The sequence below is a fragment of the Octodon degus genome, unplaced genomic scaffold (genome assembly GCF_000260255.1).
Source record: "Octodon degus isolate 3935 unplaced genomic scaffold, OctDeg1.0 scaffold00029, whole genome shotgun sequence".
Classification (NCBI taxonomy): Eukaryota; Metazoa; Chordata; class Mammalia; order Rodentia; family Octodontidae; genus Octodon; species Octodon degus.
In genome coordinates this window covers 4585091-4600495 of record NW_004524605.1, presented here as the reverse complement: position 1 = coordinate 4600495, position 15405 = coordinate 4585091, and the positions used below count along the sequence as shown (strand labels likewise).

The window sequence follows — 15405 nt, the reverse complement described above, 5'->3', positions numbered from 1 at the left end:
GAATCCTGGGACCAGAGCCTAAGCCCTTCCTGGGAAAATTCCTGGGATTCCTTTTGGGCTCAAGGACGGTTGTACTTAGGAGCAGGGGTTCTGGCCGAGGCTTCTGCTCTGGCTATTTAAGGCCTTAGCAGCTGGAGCTGGGGAGGATGGTTTTGCCTAGAGTGTGGGTGGAGAAGGCTCCCAGTGGTACAGTGACTTCTGACTTCACAGGGCCTCCTCCAGGGCTGGAGCTCTCCTGGGAAGTGGGCTTCCTGTCTTCCTGGAAGGGTACTAAGGCCTGTAGAAGCTGGGATTATGAGCCTAAGGAGGAAAGAGTCCCAGTAGCCCAGCATGGTGGAGCACACCAGTACTCAGAAGGCTGAGGGAGAAGGATCCTTGTGAGTTCAATAGCAAGAACCCCCTGAACCACATAGCAAGACCCTGTCTTTAAAAAAAAAAAAAAAAAAAAGTTCCAACCCAGAGCACTGAGAAACTCTGGCAGGCTTGGTCTTGGGGGGCTTCTCTTTACCCAGGATTCAGGAACCACATACCCTGAGGTGGGGTGTCCTCTCTACTTCCACTCTAACCACCTACCTAGATTGGGCTGTCTTTGTTCATCCATACTTTCTCTGGCTGTGTTGGTTTGGACATCTAGCATATTCCCAATTCCCTCTGGATAGAAGCCTGTTCTGTGGGTGGTGAGGCCACCCAAATCCCACCTTGCCTGTGGGTGAAATGGGCATTCCTCTTGGCTGGCAGTTTGGGCCGCTCCAGAATGCCTGGCCTAAGCATTTCCTGATCAGGAAGAGGACTCGCTAGTTAGCCACGGGGTTGCATAACAGTGTGCTGTCTCTCTGTGCTCTGATGGCCAGGCCAGCGGAGCCAGCCAGCCCAGGCAGTTATTATTTTGGTGGTTGTCTTTGATGTGCCAAAGAAGCGAGGTCACAGAAGCCTGGGGCTTGGCTGAGGAGCCAAGCTTGTTAGTGATTAGAGAGGGGTGGTGGCCACCATGGAGTTTCTCTGTGTGTGTGAATGAGTGAGTGAGTGAGTGAGTGAGTGAGTGAGTGAATGTGTGTGTGTGTGTGTAGCTCAGAGCTGCCAGCTCTCTGTGTTCTGGAGTTTTGAAGATGTTGGGAGCCCCCTAGCACCCCAGGACTGCCTCTGTCCAGGGTCAGAGTCAGGATGATCTACCTTCTGAAGGTTCCTTCCCACGGAACAATGTCTCGGTCCTGAGAAGGTGACCAGGCTGTGGCCTCCCAGGCCAGCCTCCTGCACACTGCCAGGCCTCTGGTCCAGACCAGCCCTGACATGTTACATTGGGCCTTCCCTGGACTCTCAGTCTGTCTCAGTTGTGGAGAATTTCATATAAAGATCTAGATTTGGGGATTCTCTTGAGAAGGTGGATGACTTAGCAACCCCAGCCCTGCATTCGTATGGTTGGCTGGAGTTGCACGACAGTGGCTGCCACAGGACACACATGGGCATGGGCATTGCAGTCCCTCACCACCCATTCCCACCCCTCCTGAGGGGCCCGCTCTTGCGCACATCAGCGCTGTCTTTCATCCAGCAGGTGGCACAGCAGATGGCAAGAACAGTAGCCCTCCCAGTCACGCTGTCTGCTTCAGATCCTGGCTTCCCTGAGTGCTGTGGTGCTGTGCAGGTCCTGAACTTCTTGGTGTCTCTGTGCCTCACTATGTGACTGAAGCTGGCGTTCTAGGGCTAACATGTGGACTCAGCAAGATTAAATTAGAGTCGTACAAGTGAGCCCTCAATAAGTTGTGTTGTTGTGGTTATTGTCATTATTCTATCCTGTCCTCTGTATCTGTCTGCGTCACTCGCCTGGCATTTCTAGGCACTGCAGAATCAGCTCCCTGAAGCCCAGGGTGTGGCACCCCCCTTCTCACTGCCAGCCTTCGCAGCGTCTGGCATACGGCAGGTGGGTCCTGTGCATGAATTGGTAGACCCAGCGCGGGGGAGGCAGCGTTGACGAGTGGTTCAGGGCAGAGTTTGCCCCGCTCCGACATCTCTGTCCTGCTCTGGCAGGAGCTCTAGCTTCTTACCGCTTTCTTTGCCTTTCTTTTTCTGCCACACACATCTGGAAAGGACCGTGTGAGTTCACCTGGGGGGCCTTGGTGGGTGCTGGGTCATCTGTGACAGCTGTTCTTCCCTGTCACACATGGCCTCCACGCTGCTCCTCTGGAGGCTCCTGTTTGTCTGCCTCCTCCCTGTCCTGTGCACCCAGGGCTGCGCTGTGGAGGAGACTGGCACTGGGGCAGAACCCGCTCAGCGGCTAAGGGCTGTCGAGCCAGGGGCAGTGGGAAGAGCCTGGAGTAGGGTGGCCTGCAGCTCTCTCTTCTCTGGTTTCTGGTTCTGCCTGCCTTAGGCTGGCTCCCCCAGTGTTCGCAGGACAGTGGTGCAGATCCGGCGCGGGTCACTTGCTTGGCAGTGGGCCCACCGTGGAAGCAGGCTCCTTGGTTTCCACCCCTGGTGTTGCTGGCAGTGGGAAGGCTTTCCTCACTTTGTGGCACCTGAGCTGTGTAGGAGCTGCTTTAGGGGCTGCTGGTTCTTCCAGGCCGTGACCACACTGTGGTCAGCAGGGTGGCGCTGAGGAGTGAGGGGCACACCTTGGATCACTTGTTCTCGAGGCGGAATCCGAGCTTATGGAGGCTGGCATTAGTGAGAGTCACTTTTGGAGTACGGCCAGGAGCCACATCAGTTACGGGACCCTAGAAGAACACTCTCTCCACCAGGACCAGTGGCTGGACGTTTCTCGGTGTATGTCAGTGTGTGTGCACAAGAACATGTGTGTTGCGTAGCCTGATACCCCCACTGGTCCTTCATACTCCTGGGCAGACATAATCCGGGTCTGAGACCCCAGTGACAGACAGTGCAGCTTTGGCAACAGCTTGGAGTGGTGACCTGCCTGTCTTCCACACCCAGCAGCTCGCTGTGTGAGTAAAGGGCTGGGCTGTGCTGGGGTAGGAGGGCCTCAGGAGCCCCCAGGGCTGCTGTGAGCCTCTTAAGCCCTGGACTGTGAGTGAGAAAGTGGGGGGGGGGGCTGAGGCGTAGACAGCCTCTGTCTCTGTAAGCACTGGGTGGCGTGTGTGTGTGTGTGTGTGTGTGTGTAGGCGCATATGCGGTTTCCAGACACAGCTGACGCGGTAGGTTTTGGCGGCAGACTACAGGATGTTGGATTGCATCCTGATTGTGTCACCCTTGGAAGAAGGGGATGAATAAACACATAGCCTTCTCTGCAAGCACAGCACGCCTTCATTTTAGAGAATTTTAGTCTTGCCCGAAAAGAGAAAAGCTCCTGCCTCACTATTCTGTCCTCCATTTGATCCTCCCGCTGCTGCGAGTAGGTGCAACAGAGCCCGGATAGTCAGGCCCTCTGTGAGGCAGGCCGTGTGGTGGCAGCCACAGCCCATGTTCAGTAGCTTATGCATGGCCAGTGTCCAGTGCAAGGGTGGGAACCTGGCCTTTCCCAACTTGCGGTTGGCTTCCTGAAGCTTGTGACACAGACAGAGAACTCATATCTAAAGGGGTGCTAAGGTGCAGGGAAGTGGGGTCGCACTGGTGGGGGGGTCTGCACATGATGTAAGAGCCCGGGCCAGGTGAGAAGAGCTGCCAGGAAAAAGGTAAAGAGAGCTCTGGGGCCAGGGAGGGCAGGGCTGGAAAGCTGAACTCGGAAGGAAGCTGCTGGCTAGAATTGCACATTCTGGGCTTCACGTGCTGCCTCTGGGGGTGGGGTGGGGGGCAAGCTGCCTGGGGACCCCTCTGCTGGGTGTTGGCAGCCCGGAGGGAGCTGGGCTTGAGTGAGGAGGTTCAGACGTAGTGCTGTGGGAAGGGGTGGTGGAGAACGGGGTCAGCTGTTTCAGAGGGTCCTTGGAGAGAGGGGCTCTAGAGAGAACAGGATCTCAGAGGTTCCCTAGACCTGTGTGGAGGCAGTACCATTGCCCAGATGACCCTGTGGGCTCTGCGCTGTAAACGACTGGAGGGCAGAGGGCTCTGGCCACAAGGAGAGACTGTCCAGAGGCTCTGGCCGCAGAGCTCAGGTGCCAGTGCCAGGAGCTCCCTCAGTGGGGCGGCAGCCCCCATACCATCTGGCCCCCAGCCCCTGAGCTCTGTGCCTGCGCCTGCATTTGCAGAAGGGCTGCAGTGGCTCTGACTGCTAGCTCCTGTGCCGGCCCTTCAGGACCTACCCGTCTCCCATCCTCTGCAGCTGGGAGCACGTGGGAGCCTGAGCTTTCTGTCCTTGTCCTTTCAAGCTGGGAGTCAGGGACAGGGGCTCCCAAAGGAGGAGGCCATGCATGGAGCCGCGTGCGTCACTTGCCCAGCATGGGGCCCACCGTGGAAGCAGGCTGCTTGGTTTCCACCCATGGCGTTGCTGACAGCAGGAAGGCTTTCCTCACATTGTGGCACCTGAGCTGTGTAGGAGCTGCTTTAGGGGCTGCTGGTTCTTCCAGGCCGTGACTCTGGGAACTTTCCTTGGGGGCAGCATCTCGCTCTCATTCCCAGGGAAGCCAGCAAAGCCATCCACACACATCTGAGTTGCCCTGGATGCCCTGCCTTGGATCCTTGTGGCTTCTTTTTTTTTTTTTTTTTTTGGCAGAACTGGGGATTGAACTCAGGCCCTTGCGCTTGCCAGGGAAGCACTTATTCTACTGAGCCATCTCCCTGGCCCCTTGGCTTCTCCTTAGAGTGTGGTGGGCTGGCTCTAGGGCTCTGGCTCAGCTGGAGTTGGCTGTCCCCGCCCCTGCTACGGCCAGGCCCAAACCCCCCTTCCCCCCAGGCCCTCTAAGTACTGTGGACAGACAGATGGGATGGGAGGGTGGCAGGATGGGTGGTGGGCCCTCTGTGTATGGGAAGGAGAGGTGGCGGTGGAGGCCCCTGTGTTGGAGCATGTGCAGGAGTGGTTGGGAAAAGGAGGGCCTTGGAGGGGTGGCAACTTCACCCTCTCCCCAGAGCCACTCACAACACGCGTGCTTTCCTTCTGTGGCTCGTTGCTCCCAGGCGTAGTCTCTCCTGCTTGCCCTGGTTCTCTAGGGGCTCACTGCCTTGCTTTGCTTCTCTCTCGCAGAGTGTGGAGCCGGAGTCCCGGAGCCTCTCTCTGGGTGGCCATGTGGGCTTCGACAGCCTTCCTGACCAGCTGGTCAGCAAGTCAGTCGCTCAAGGCTTCAGCTTCAACATCCTCTGTGTGGGTGAGTATCATGGCCTGGCTGGGGCTGTCCTCACAGAGCGTGGCTGAGAACCTTTAGGAGCCCTGGCCACTTGTCCAGCTGCGTGGGGCGTCCCAGGCAGAGCAAAAGGGTTTGGTCAGTGTCTCTGCTAGGTGCAGGACAAATGGGAACTGGTGCCTGACACCAGGCCAGTCTTGTCATGAAAAGAACCCAGGACTAAGCTCGTGAAAGTGCTTTGTAAACTGCCGATGTTGCTCACTGTGATCTAGATTGATTGATTGATTGATTGGTGGTACTGGGGATCGAACTCAGGACCTTGAGCTAGATTCATTTATTAAAAAGCACATACTGTGTCAAGGATACAGTGGCAAGCCAGTCTCTCCCCTTCATCTAAATAGCATGTGACAAATATCCAGCCTGTGTCTGAACAGATCTCCCTCCCCCTGCCCCTGGGCCTGTCTCTGGAGTGCCTGGCCAGCTCCTCTGCAGTTTCCCTTCCCTCCCCACAGTTAGAATGACATGATGCTGAGGTAGCCCAGGTCCTGTAGGCTGGGCCACTGGTGGCTACAGACCCCGGCCCTGCTCCTGCTCCAGGCCCATGCTGGGCCTTGCAGGGTTGGACTCAGGGCACCATCCTGTGTTAGATGTCCTGCCACCTTTCTTCCCACTTCCCTCCCACTGTATTCTGCCTCTTCTCTCTTTTCTCCTGTTTCCCTCTCCCTCTTCTATTCCCATTTCCATCTCGCATTCTTTCTGCTGGGGATTAAACCCAGGGACCGTGACACGCGAGCTCACTGCATCCCCCTCATTCATGCACACGTGCACACACATTATTTCCAGGGCCTCTGACTTGAGGGCTGGGTCATGGATGGAGTGGGAGCCCCGCTGCCACTTTCACTTGCATCAGGGCTGAGAACGCCTGGGCCCTCACCTGGCCTGGACCCCATCCAAGGAGAGCCCTGCCTTGGGGTTCATTTCTTTCCCTCCTGTCTCTGCTCTCTAGGGGAGACTGGCATTGGCAAGTCCACACTGATGAACACACTCTTCAACACGACCTTTGAGACTGAAGAAGCCAGTCACCACGAGGAGTGTGTGCGCCTGCGGCCGCAGACCTATGACCTCCAAGAGAGCAATGTGCACCTCAAGCTGACCATTGTGGATGCCGTGGGCTTCGGGGACCAGATCAATAAGGACGACAGGCAAGAGACGGGAAGGGAGGCCCTGCCTGGCCTGTTCCCTGGGGACCCTTTACCTCGAGCTGCCCCCCAGTCTGATAGCTAAGCCCCCACACTTCAGAGGGGCTGGGGAAAGGCATCAGGCAACATCCAGGGCTTGGTGGCCATGAGCTGGCCAGTTGTTCTTTGGGGTGGGTGGGTTGGAAGAAGGACTTAGCTGCCCTAGCAGAGAACACAGATGTTCGTTCCCTGGGAAGAAGGGGTGGTGGTGGCAGGAAGGCAACCTGCTCCCCTGGCCGCGGCTCAGCTCTTGCTCCCAGGTGACGGAGCTGTCTGTAGTTACAGGCCCATAGTTGACTACATCGATGCACAGTTTGAAAACTATCTGCAGGAAGAGCTGAAGATCCGCCGCTCCCTGTTTGACTACCATGACACACGGATCCACGTGTGCCTCTACTTCATTACACCCACCGGACACTCCCTGAAGTCCTTGGACCTGGTGACCATGAAGAAGCTAGATAGCAAGGTGCGTGCCACGCCCCCATTCTGTGCAGGCTCTCTGGCCTTTCTCTGGAATGGGACACACTGGCTGCAGCTCGGATGTGCCCTGGTCCCTTGGAGAAACAGTCAGGAGCTTGCACACAGCCCTGTGGCTCGGCTCTCTGGGTTGTATCTTGCAGTGGTCCCTATCACTGTCACCGGTCTCCAGGGCACCCCCTCCTCAGGGCTTTTTTCCGAGTCCTGGCCCTAAACCCCTTCCTTCTGTCCTCGGCGCTGTTGGCTTGTTTCCCTCTTCCTGGAATGATGTCCACCTCTAGCACCCTCTGCTCCCAGGGTCCCTTCCCCTTCCCATCTCAGCCTCCTGCCTGCCCATGTTCCCTGGACTCCAGATGCCCAGCTCTGCCCCCCTTGCGCCCTCACTCTCTGACATGGACTCTCCTTGGGTTCATTCTGAGCCTACTGGTGGGCAAGAGCACAGCCCTGAACTGGGAGAAATGAGACATGAGGATGGTTCTGTGGAGAGGTCAGAAGGGTTTGGGGTCCTGGAGGACACTTGCCGCAGTTGCCTGTCAACATTCATGTCACTGCCTCCCCCTCGGGTTAATTTTTACCACTGAAATCTTCGAGATCTTTGGATCGCTCACCTCTCCCACTTGGTGGGAGTTCAGGCTTCATTTCCTGCTTCTGTCATACCCTGGGACAGTTAATACATCAGAACATTCTGGGTCAAAGCTGAGGGTCCCCAGGGGGCCAGTTCTAGGCCCAGATGGTGACTTAGGGAAACCAGAGCTGTCTAGAGCCTGGCAGCCAGTTGTCACGGCTACAGCACAGCCTGGCGGCCTCGAGGCAGCGCCCCCTTCCTGCTCCTCTCGTAGGGAGGAGGGTGTCTACACCCAGCCAGCTCACTGCTCTCCTTCCCCTCTGGCAGGTGAACATAATTCCCATCATTGCCAAGGCTGACACCATCTCCAAGAGCGAGCTCCACAAGTTCAAGATCAAGATCATGGGCGAGTTGGTCAGCAACGGGGTCCAGATCTACCAGTTTCCCACCGATGACGAGGCCGTCGCGGAGATTAATGCCGTCATGAATGTGAGTGTTGAGCAAGGGCCTTGGCTCCAGGGCCAGAGGCTTGGAGCGGCCAGACCACAGGCACAGCCCCAGGCTCCTGTGCTCCCCAGCATTCCAGCCTTGCCTGCACCAGGACAGCAGACCGCTGGACATCTCCTGCCAGCCAGTGCTGTATCCCGTAGGCAGGGGAGAAGAAGGGGACACTGGGCTGCCTTGGGCTTTTCCAGACTGAGTCACAAGATCTGGCCTCGGGGGAAGCTAAAGCCCACAGGATTGACAGACTAGAGGCCAGGTCAGAGAGCCTGGGAGGGGGCCAGCCCCAGAGATCCTTTCAGGGAGCTCTGAAGGCCCTGAAAAGAACACTCCCAGAGACTCCAGGAGAGAACAGGTCAGAGTCGGGAATGCCAGGGGGGCTGAGAGTTCAGCTCAGTAATGCTTTGCAAGATCTAGAACGTTTCTTCAGAAGGACTAGCAGAAGCCCAGTGTGGTGGTGCACGCCTACAGTCCCAGCACTGGGAGGCTGAGATAGGATTATTGGAAGTTCGAGGGCTGCCTGGCTTACATATTGAGTTCAAGGTCAGCCTGAACTACATAGCGAGACCTAGTCTCAGAAAATCAACAACAAAACCCCACAGTGAGGCTCTGGCCGCAGGGGCTGGGCGCGTCCGCCCTCCCTGGTCTGCTTGGTGCTCATGTGTACCTGGGTCCTTTCCAGGCACACCTGCCCTTTGCCGTGGTGGGCAGCACCGAGGAGGTGAAGGTGGGAAACAAGCTGGTCCGAGCGCGACAGTACCCCTGGGGCGTGGTGCAGGGTGAGTGCGCCCAGCTTGTGCCCGCCCCGCCTGCGCTGCCCTCCTCCACCTGTGTGAACTGCATCGCTGGCCCTTGTGCACACTGGCTCGCCCGCACATTTGCCTGCCTCACGCCCGCCTGCCCCTCCACTTTCAGTGGAAAATGAGAATCACTGCGACTTCGTGAAGCTCCGGGAGATGCTGATCCGGGTGAACATGGAGGATCTCCGTGAGCAGACCCACAGCCGGCATTATGAGCTCTACCGGCGCTGTAAACTGGAGGAGATGGGCTTCCAGGACAGTGACGGGGACAGCCAGCCCTTCAGGTGACAGCCGCGCCTGCCCCTGGGTCGTGTTGGGCCGGGCTGGAGCTGCTGGGCACCCAGTCTCCTCGGGCCCAGAGCCCACCTGTGTCTGCACTTGGGCTCCGCCCAGGCCTCCTGCCGAGGCATCATCCTCAGCCTCTCCTCTGGGTCTCCACAGCCTTCAGGAGACCTACGAGGCCAAGAGGAAGGAGTTCCTCAGTGAGCTTCAGAGGAAGGAGGAGGAGATGAGGCAGATGTTTGTCAACAAAGTGAAGGAGACAGAGCTGGAGCTGAAGGAGAAGGAAAGGGAGGTGCGGAGGCTGCAGGGTGTGGAGGCTGCCCAGCGTGCGGGTTGGCCCTGGCCCTGGCCTGGCCCGCACGGGCATGTGTGCCAAGCGCCGCTCTTTCCCCCCAGCTGCACGAGAAGTTTGAGCACCTGAAGAGGATCCACCAGGAGGAGAAGCGCAAGGTGGAGGAGAAGCGCCGGGAGCTGGAGGAGGAGACCAGCGCCTTCAACTGCAGGAAGGCGGCTGTGGAGGCCCTGCAGTCCCAGGCGCTGCACGCCACTTCACAGCAACCCCTGAGGAAGGACAAGGACAAGAAGAAGTAGGTGGCGGCCGTGCTGGCCCTTTCTCCCCGCGTTCTCTGAGCTTTACTTCTACTTTCGTGTCCTGTGTCGTCCCCCCCCCCCCCCCCGTTTGCTGTCTTGCTTTTTAGCTCTTGACTCTCCTTGCACTGGTGCTCTTGGTGTCTCATAACCCGGATGTTTCTGTCTGTCTCTCCCTCTATCCATTTCTCTCTCGCCCTCTCTGGGGGCGTCACTCAGAGGGAGACAGGCCCTGTGACTGTTGGCATTTCTGCATGGAAGGCCAAGTACCTCCACCTCAGTCTCTGAGGGCGTGGGCCCCCCACCAGCTGGCGAGGGTGACCTCAGGCATCGCGACACTGCCCCTGTACTCTGATCTCTGGACCATTTGGAAGGGGTATGGGTTGACAGGACTATAGCCGTCTGCAGGAGTACTTAGTTTTCCTAGGGAGCAGAGCTCCTCGGGGAGGCTGGAGTTGTTCCTGTAGAGAAGGCAGAGAAAGATAGGACCTGCTCGGCCTCCAGGGGTGTCATCCGCCTGGTGCCTGGTGGGGCCAGTCTGGCCTTTTGTCAGTGTGTGTGTGGTGATGGGTTAAGAAGCCAAGGCCTCACATATGCTAAACAGGCAGGCCCGTGCCCCGAGCTCCGGCTCAGCCCTCCTGGCATCTTTCCTAGCCTGTGTCCACACCCTGAGCTGGTGCCCATGGGTCCTGGCTGTCAGGTAAGAACCTGGCTGCTTCCACAGTGGGCATCTCTGTCCACTCTGGCCCTGACCGACCTGGAACTGTCTTTTTCATGACAGCCCAGGAAATAAGCGCATGTCCCCGTCCTGGGCTCCATCTCCCGGAGTGGTTGGTGTTTGCGAGCATAGACCCTCTGTGCAAGACAGCAGCGAGGCCAGTGGTCAGGGCCACCAAATGTGCAGTCGGCTGTGGCCACAGATGTGGCTTCTGGCGAGAGCTCTCCCGGGGCCGCTTCTACATCGCGTTCCCTAACGCACAGGCCCCCTGCGCTGTCTGTCTGTCCGCCTCATCACGTGCAGCCCAGGGCGTGTTCTTCCCACACAGTGCACTGGTGCACAGGCAGGAATCGGAGGGGAGAAACGGAAGGTGCTGCTCCTGAGGGAACTGGGGCCAGAACCAGGCCATTAGGAGGTGGATTCTAGTTGTCAGTTTTCCCTTCCCTGGAAATAGTGATTTTCTTTTTTATTTTTTTAAAAGTTGAGTTGGTAATGTACATAGCATGTTGCAGGGTGGTTTTTGTTTTGTTACTTCCTCTCCCTTCCACCCTCTTTCATCGTTGGGCTCCTTCCCATTTCAGCTGTCATTTCTTTCTTTCTTTTTTTTTTTTTTTTTTTTTTTTTTTCAGTGTATTTGGTAACAGGGTCTCACCATACAGGTTGGACTTGTAGTGATCCTTCTGTTTTCAGCCTCCGCAGCACTGGGGGTACAGGTGTGCGCCACCAGGCTTGGTTTCGGTGGCTGGCTCATTGCTCCTGGGGCGGGGCCAGTGCAGCAAATGGTGCCAGGGTTTGAACCCTGGTCCCTGCACTTGCCTAAGCAGGCACTTAGTCAGTTGAACTAACTCACCGGCCCTCAGCTGTCATTTCTGAGACCTCCATTTTGTAATCTGTACCCCAACCCCCAGTGATCCTAGCCCGGCTACTGGCACTGCTGGGAAGGCTAAGGCTTTTCCTATCGCCAGGGAAGCCCCAGCCTGTGCTCCCCTCAACCCTGAGTGCTTCTCCTTTCCAGTGGCTTCTAAGCATGTCCCCCATCTAGCCCTTGGCTTCGTGAGCTTGATGGTTGGGAGGTACCTGGGTGGGTTTCTAGCTGGCCACTCCAAAATCTGATTTCTCCTTGGGGATGGGGGACAGGGGGTGGGGGCAGAGGCCTAGGGACCCAGAGTGACTTGCCCTGCATCCTACCTGCTTAGCCCAGGCCCACTTGCTGTAGAAAACCTAGGCAGAGTTTCTGGGAAAGATGCTGTAGAGAAATCTCTCAGAAATTGAATCAGAGCCCTGGAGCCAGGCTGGCCCTAGGCCCAGGGGTGGAGGGGGCAGGGAGTTGGGGTGTAGGCCATCTACAGGGTTCCAGCACAGCTTCAGGGGAACTCATCATTTGTGTCTGGTCGCCCTGGCATGTTGCCCTCCAGGCCCAGCTCAGAAGATAGGCCCTTTGTTGGCTGGGAAGCTGCAGTCCGTTTGGTCCCTCTCCTTGCTGGCTGTGGAAGCCAAAGTGGGTGGGTTGGGTGGGCCGCCCACGTCCTCGCCCAGCCTGCTGGAGGGAATAGGGCGGATTGGGAGTGCATTTTGGAGGTGGGCATTTTTCAGGACCATTTAGTTGAATGGCTTTGATTGGTAGTCATATTTCTTCTTTAAATTTTAATCCATTTCTGCAAAATTACTTCCCAATCAGATCTTGACCCTCAGCCTGGGACGTCACAAACTGAAGCCAGTTCTGCTTCGCCCGTCACAAATGCCAAACTGACTGCCCTTCCCCAGGGTCCGTCTCGCTGTCTTTTGCTTCTGTTTGATTTAGTCTTCGTACCTTTTAATGTGTCTGTTTTTGTTTTGTTTGTTTTATTTTTATTTTTCAGTTAACGCACGCACAGACTTACATGTCAAGAGCGGACTTTCATGTGTTAAGACTTTCATGTGTTAAGTTGCTTGAGTTACACCTTGTGACCCTTCTCCCATAACATGGTGTGAGGACGGACGGGGAGCCAGGACAGACGCCAGTGTTTACGGCCTTGCCCCCGCCCCGGCCCGGCCCCAGGCCACCCTTGGGTCTGCGACCCTTGCCCTCTATGCACATGTGCAAAAGCCATGAATGCTGGAACCCCAAACTGACGAGGTTTATTTTTTTCAGAGCCAGTGGCTGGTCTTCCATTTACAGTGTCACTATCCCTTGACGGAGCAGGCATAAGGCCCTCTAGCGAAGGCCCAGCCGCAGTGCTAGGCCTCGTTGTCCAGCGTCCAGATGGCGGCTCACGTGGTGCCCCAGGCTCAGCCTGTGGTCTGGTAAACATGCTGCAGGATTTGTCTGCTCCCCTCTTTAATTTTTTCTAACCTAGAGTTTAATTTCAATAATAACTGAAAAACTTCTAAATTTTTATTTTGGCACCAGGGTAAAGACAAATATTCTCTCCCTTTATTTTTGTAAGTAACACAGACTCCCTGGTTTTTAAAAACTAAAAAAACTTTTAAGCCTTTCTTATGTACAAAGTACTCCTATAATAACATACAGGGAGCGGTGGGTAATAAACTTCCTGTACTGACAGTGTTGGAACTTTCTTTACCAATGGAAGTGGACCGTGAGCAAGAGCACGTCCAGCGCTTTCACTGTGAATGTAAATGGAACAACAGCCCCAAGCCATTGTCTCTGGCCAGAGGTGCTACCTGGGAAGGGGACCAATGCCATGTCTGTGTGTTAAGTGTTGAATTCCAAGTAAGACTCCCAGCCAACCTGGCTCTCCAGTGCGGAGAGGCTCTGGGAAAGAGGCAGCTGCCCTGGGCTCATTGCTTCTTTCTTCCAGGCTGAGGCACAAGGCAAGAGGAGGAGCTACCTGATACATTTAGGACAATTGGAGAAAAAATGAGCAGTCTGGGGCTCTTCTCCTTCAGCTGCACCGTACAGAACAACTTTGTAAGACCCTCCTAGCAGCATTCAGTCTTCTGTGTGCTTTGCACCCTGGGAGGTAAAAGTTGCTGTCTGTGCCGCTAGGCGCCCTCGGCCTTCCTGGGTGGAGCCCTGCCAGGCATCCTCTGTATTGCTGGGTTGGTAGCTTTTCACAGCCCGTACTTCTGCATCACCATTTCTTCCTCCCTGCCCAGCCTGCTTTATTGATCTCCATGACCAAATCTGGGCTTCCTCCTATCCCTCTTGAGATGATGTTGGATCTGAGAGTTAGGTAGAGGCAGAGTCCGGCCCAGTGGTACATGCCTATAATCCAGCACTCGAGGCTGAGGCAGGAGGATCACTAGGCCTGGCCACATAATGAGTTGAAGGCCAGCCTGAACTCCATAGGAGACCCTGTCTCAATGCCCCACCATGCAGAAAAGGGCCAAGTGGGAGGCTGGACTCTGATGGGTCCACTGAGGCACAGCCAGAAATGGGCAGCCTGTACAGGTGAGGGGCTCCTCATGCCAGCAGTAGAGGAGATTTTATTGATACCTCAAGTGAAAATTCTCCTACTGTTACACCGTGACCAGGGCTGGAACTTGAACTGTCTAGGGAGGCTATGTTAAGCCACGTCCAGGCCTGAAAGCAGACACACCTGGGTCAGAGCCCGCCCTGGACACTCCTCTCCTAGTGGGTGGCTTTCTGACAGCGAGGCTCAGTGACCAGCAGGGGCAGTGCTTCTGTGAGAGTGAGGACGCCTGCTTCATGGGCCTCCAGGCGGACCCTACACCTGCCCACTGTGGGTCAGGGAAGGCCTCGCTGTGGTGCCTGCTGGCCTGCCGACCTGAGAGACTGCCCAGCAGCGCTAGCAGGTTTGGGGTCTGAGCTGCTGCACAGGACCGTCAGCTTTAGCTCACCTCACTGCACCCCACCCCTGCTGCTTGTGTTGGGAATTTTGTCGTTTTGAGCTGAGACCAAATTCTTGGTGTACAGGGTGAGCACAACTGTTCCTAACCAGCCCACTGTGAAGCATGGCTCCCATGTGCAGATCTCATGTGTCCCCTCATCATTCGCTGGCATCATTTGGGATGTTCCAGAGGACCATGTGGCATTCACTATCATATCTTCCCTAGCCTGTTGGTTTGGGGTTGAATCACCGTGTAATTGGGACTTGTGAGAAAGAAAGGGGCGCTGTTAATCATGGTAGGCCAACAGCACCCAAACCAGCCCGGATGTGTGGTCTCACGCATTGGGGGAATCTGAGTCTATGGTTCACGAGTGTACAGACTGACTGCATTTGTGTCTCTGTCTGTCTGTCTGTCTGTCTGTCTGTCTGTCTGTCTGTCTGTCTGTGGGGCTCCGGTAACTGGTGGCACTGTGAGGGAGTGTGCCTTGCTAGTCTGTTATGTTAATGTGCTTTTCTAAAACTGCTTCATTGGTTAATTCATTTACTCCATTCATTGACTGTTTCTGTTCTTCTCCATTCACTTTGTACTTTTTTTTTTCCCCATTAAATTTTACATTTATTTTGAGCTTTTATGGTGTCTTTTTTTGTGCATCATTTTTGATTTAACAAATTTCCCAAGCCTATTAATACGCTGCAGCTGAGTCGCTCTTGGGAGGGAGGAGGAGGAGGAGGAGGAGAAAAGGGTGTCGCCCAGCAAGCTTGGTGTGGTAATTGAGTGGAGGGCTGAGAGTAGGTGCGGCCTGCTCTCAAGGCAAGCAGGGAAGGGGGACCTGGGACAGCTAACGTTTGCGTGCATGTGACTGCATCACACGCACTAACACTGCTAATCCTCATCAGGGTCCCAGATCAGATGTCCTCACGTTCCCTGCTTAGAGGTGAGGCAGAGGTTACAGTGTTACTCGGTCACACACAAGAGACTGGAAGGATTTGAAGGTTGGGTGTTGTCTCCTCAATTCCTGGGTTCAGCTGCTCCTTGTCTTTCTCTGGAAGGAGAGCGAGATGTAGCACGGTTAGCGTCCCTGCTTTGACAGTGAAAGTGCTGAAGAAATAGTTTTCTAGAGGTGGGATGCTGTTTGGCTCAGGAAGGGAAGACTGGTGGCTGAAGAAAAGTCCTGCACCTGAGACCATTTATTGTGGGCCTCTCTAATCCTAGAAAGATGAAAAAATGAGAAAATAGGGACTGAGGCCTTGGCCCTGCACAGCTCACCTCTACCTTGGGTTGGGGGGTG

General features: G+C 55.8%; 1 protein-coding gene across 5 annotated transcripts; it reads left to right on the top strand.

Moving 5' to 3' along the window:
* The first annotated feature begins 1554 nt into the window (after positions 1–1554).
* On the top strand, positions 1555–14729 carry Sept8 (septin 8). Of its 5 annotated transcripts, none has more exons than XM_023713192.1 (10): positions 1555–1639; positions 5060–5180; positions 6163–6358; positions 6680–6860; positions 7764–7925; positions 8620–8716; positions 8853–9021; positions 9179–9311; positions 9416–9606; positions 14203–14729. In XM_023713192.1, exons 1-10 carry the CDS (start codon positions 1562–1564, stop codon positions 14384–14386), a joined length of 1512 nt encoding a protein of 503 aa, XP_023568960.1. In that variant the 5' UTR covers positions 1555–1561; the 3' UTR covers positions 14387–14729. The 5 variants fall into 5 exon arrangements, with proteins under 5 accessions (XP_023568960.1, XP_023568959.1, XP_023568961.1 ...); XM_023713191.1 differs by having other exon boundaries at positions 6674–6860; XM_023713193.1 differs by having other exon boundaries at positions 6674–6860; positions 12004–14297.
* Positions 14730–15405: the final 676 nt, after the last annotated feature.

Bases quoted from the DNA above. Each gene is read 5' to 3' on its own strand.
- Sept8 (XM_023713191.1), top strand. From the start codon at position 1,562: ATGGCAAGAACAGTAGCCCTCCCAGTCACGCTGTCTGCTTCAGATCCT. The intron at 1,640-5,059 runs GTCCTGAACTTC...TCTCTCTCGCAG, and splicing joins AGTGCTGTGGTGCTGTGCAG to AGTGTGGAGCCGGAGTCCCG. The intron at 9,312-9,415 runs GTGCGGAGGCTG...CTTTCCCCCCAG, and splicing joins TGAAGGAGAAGGAAAGGGAG to CTGCACGAGAAGTTTGAGCA.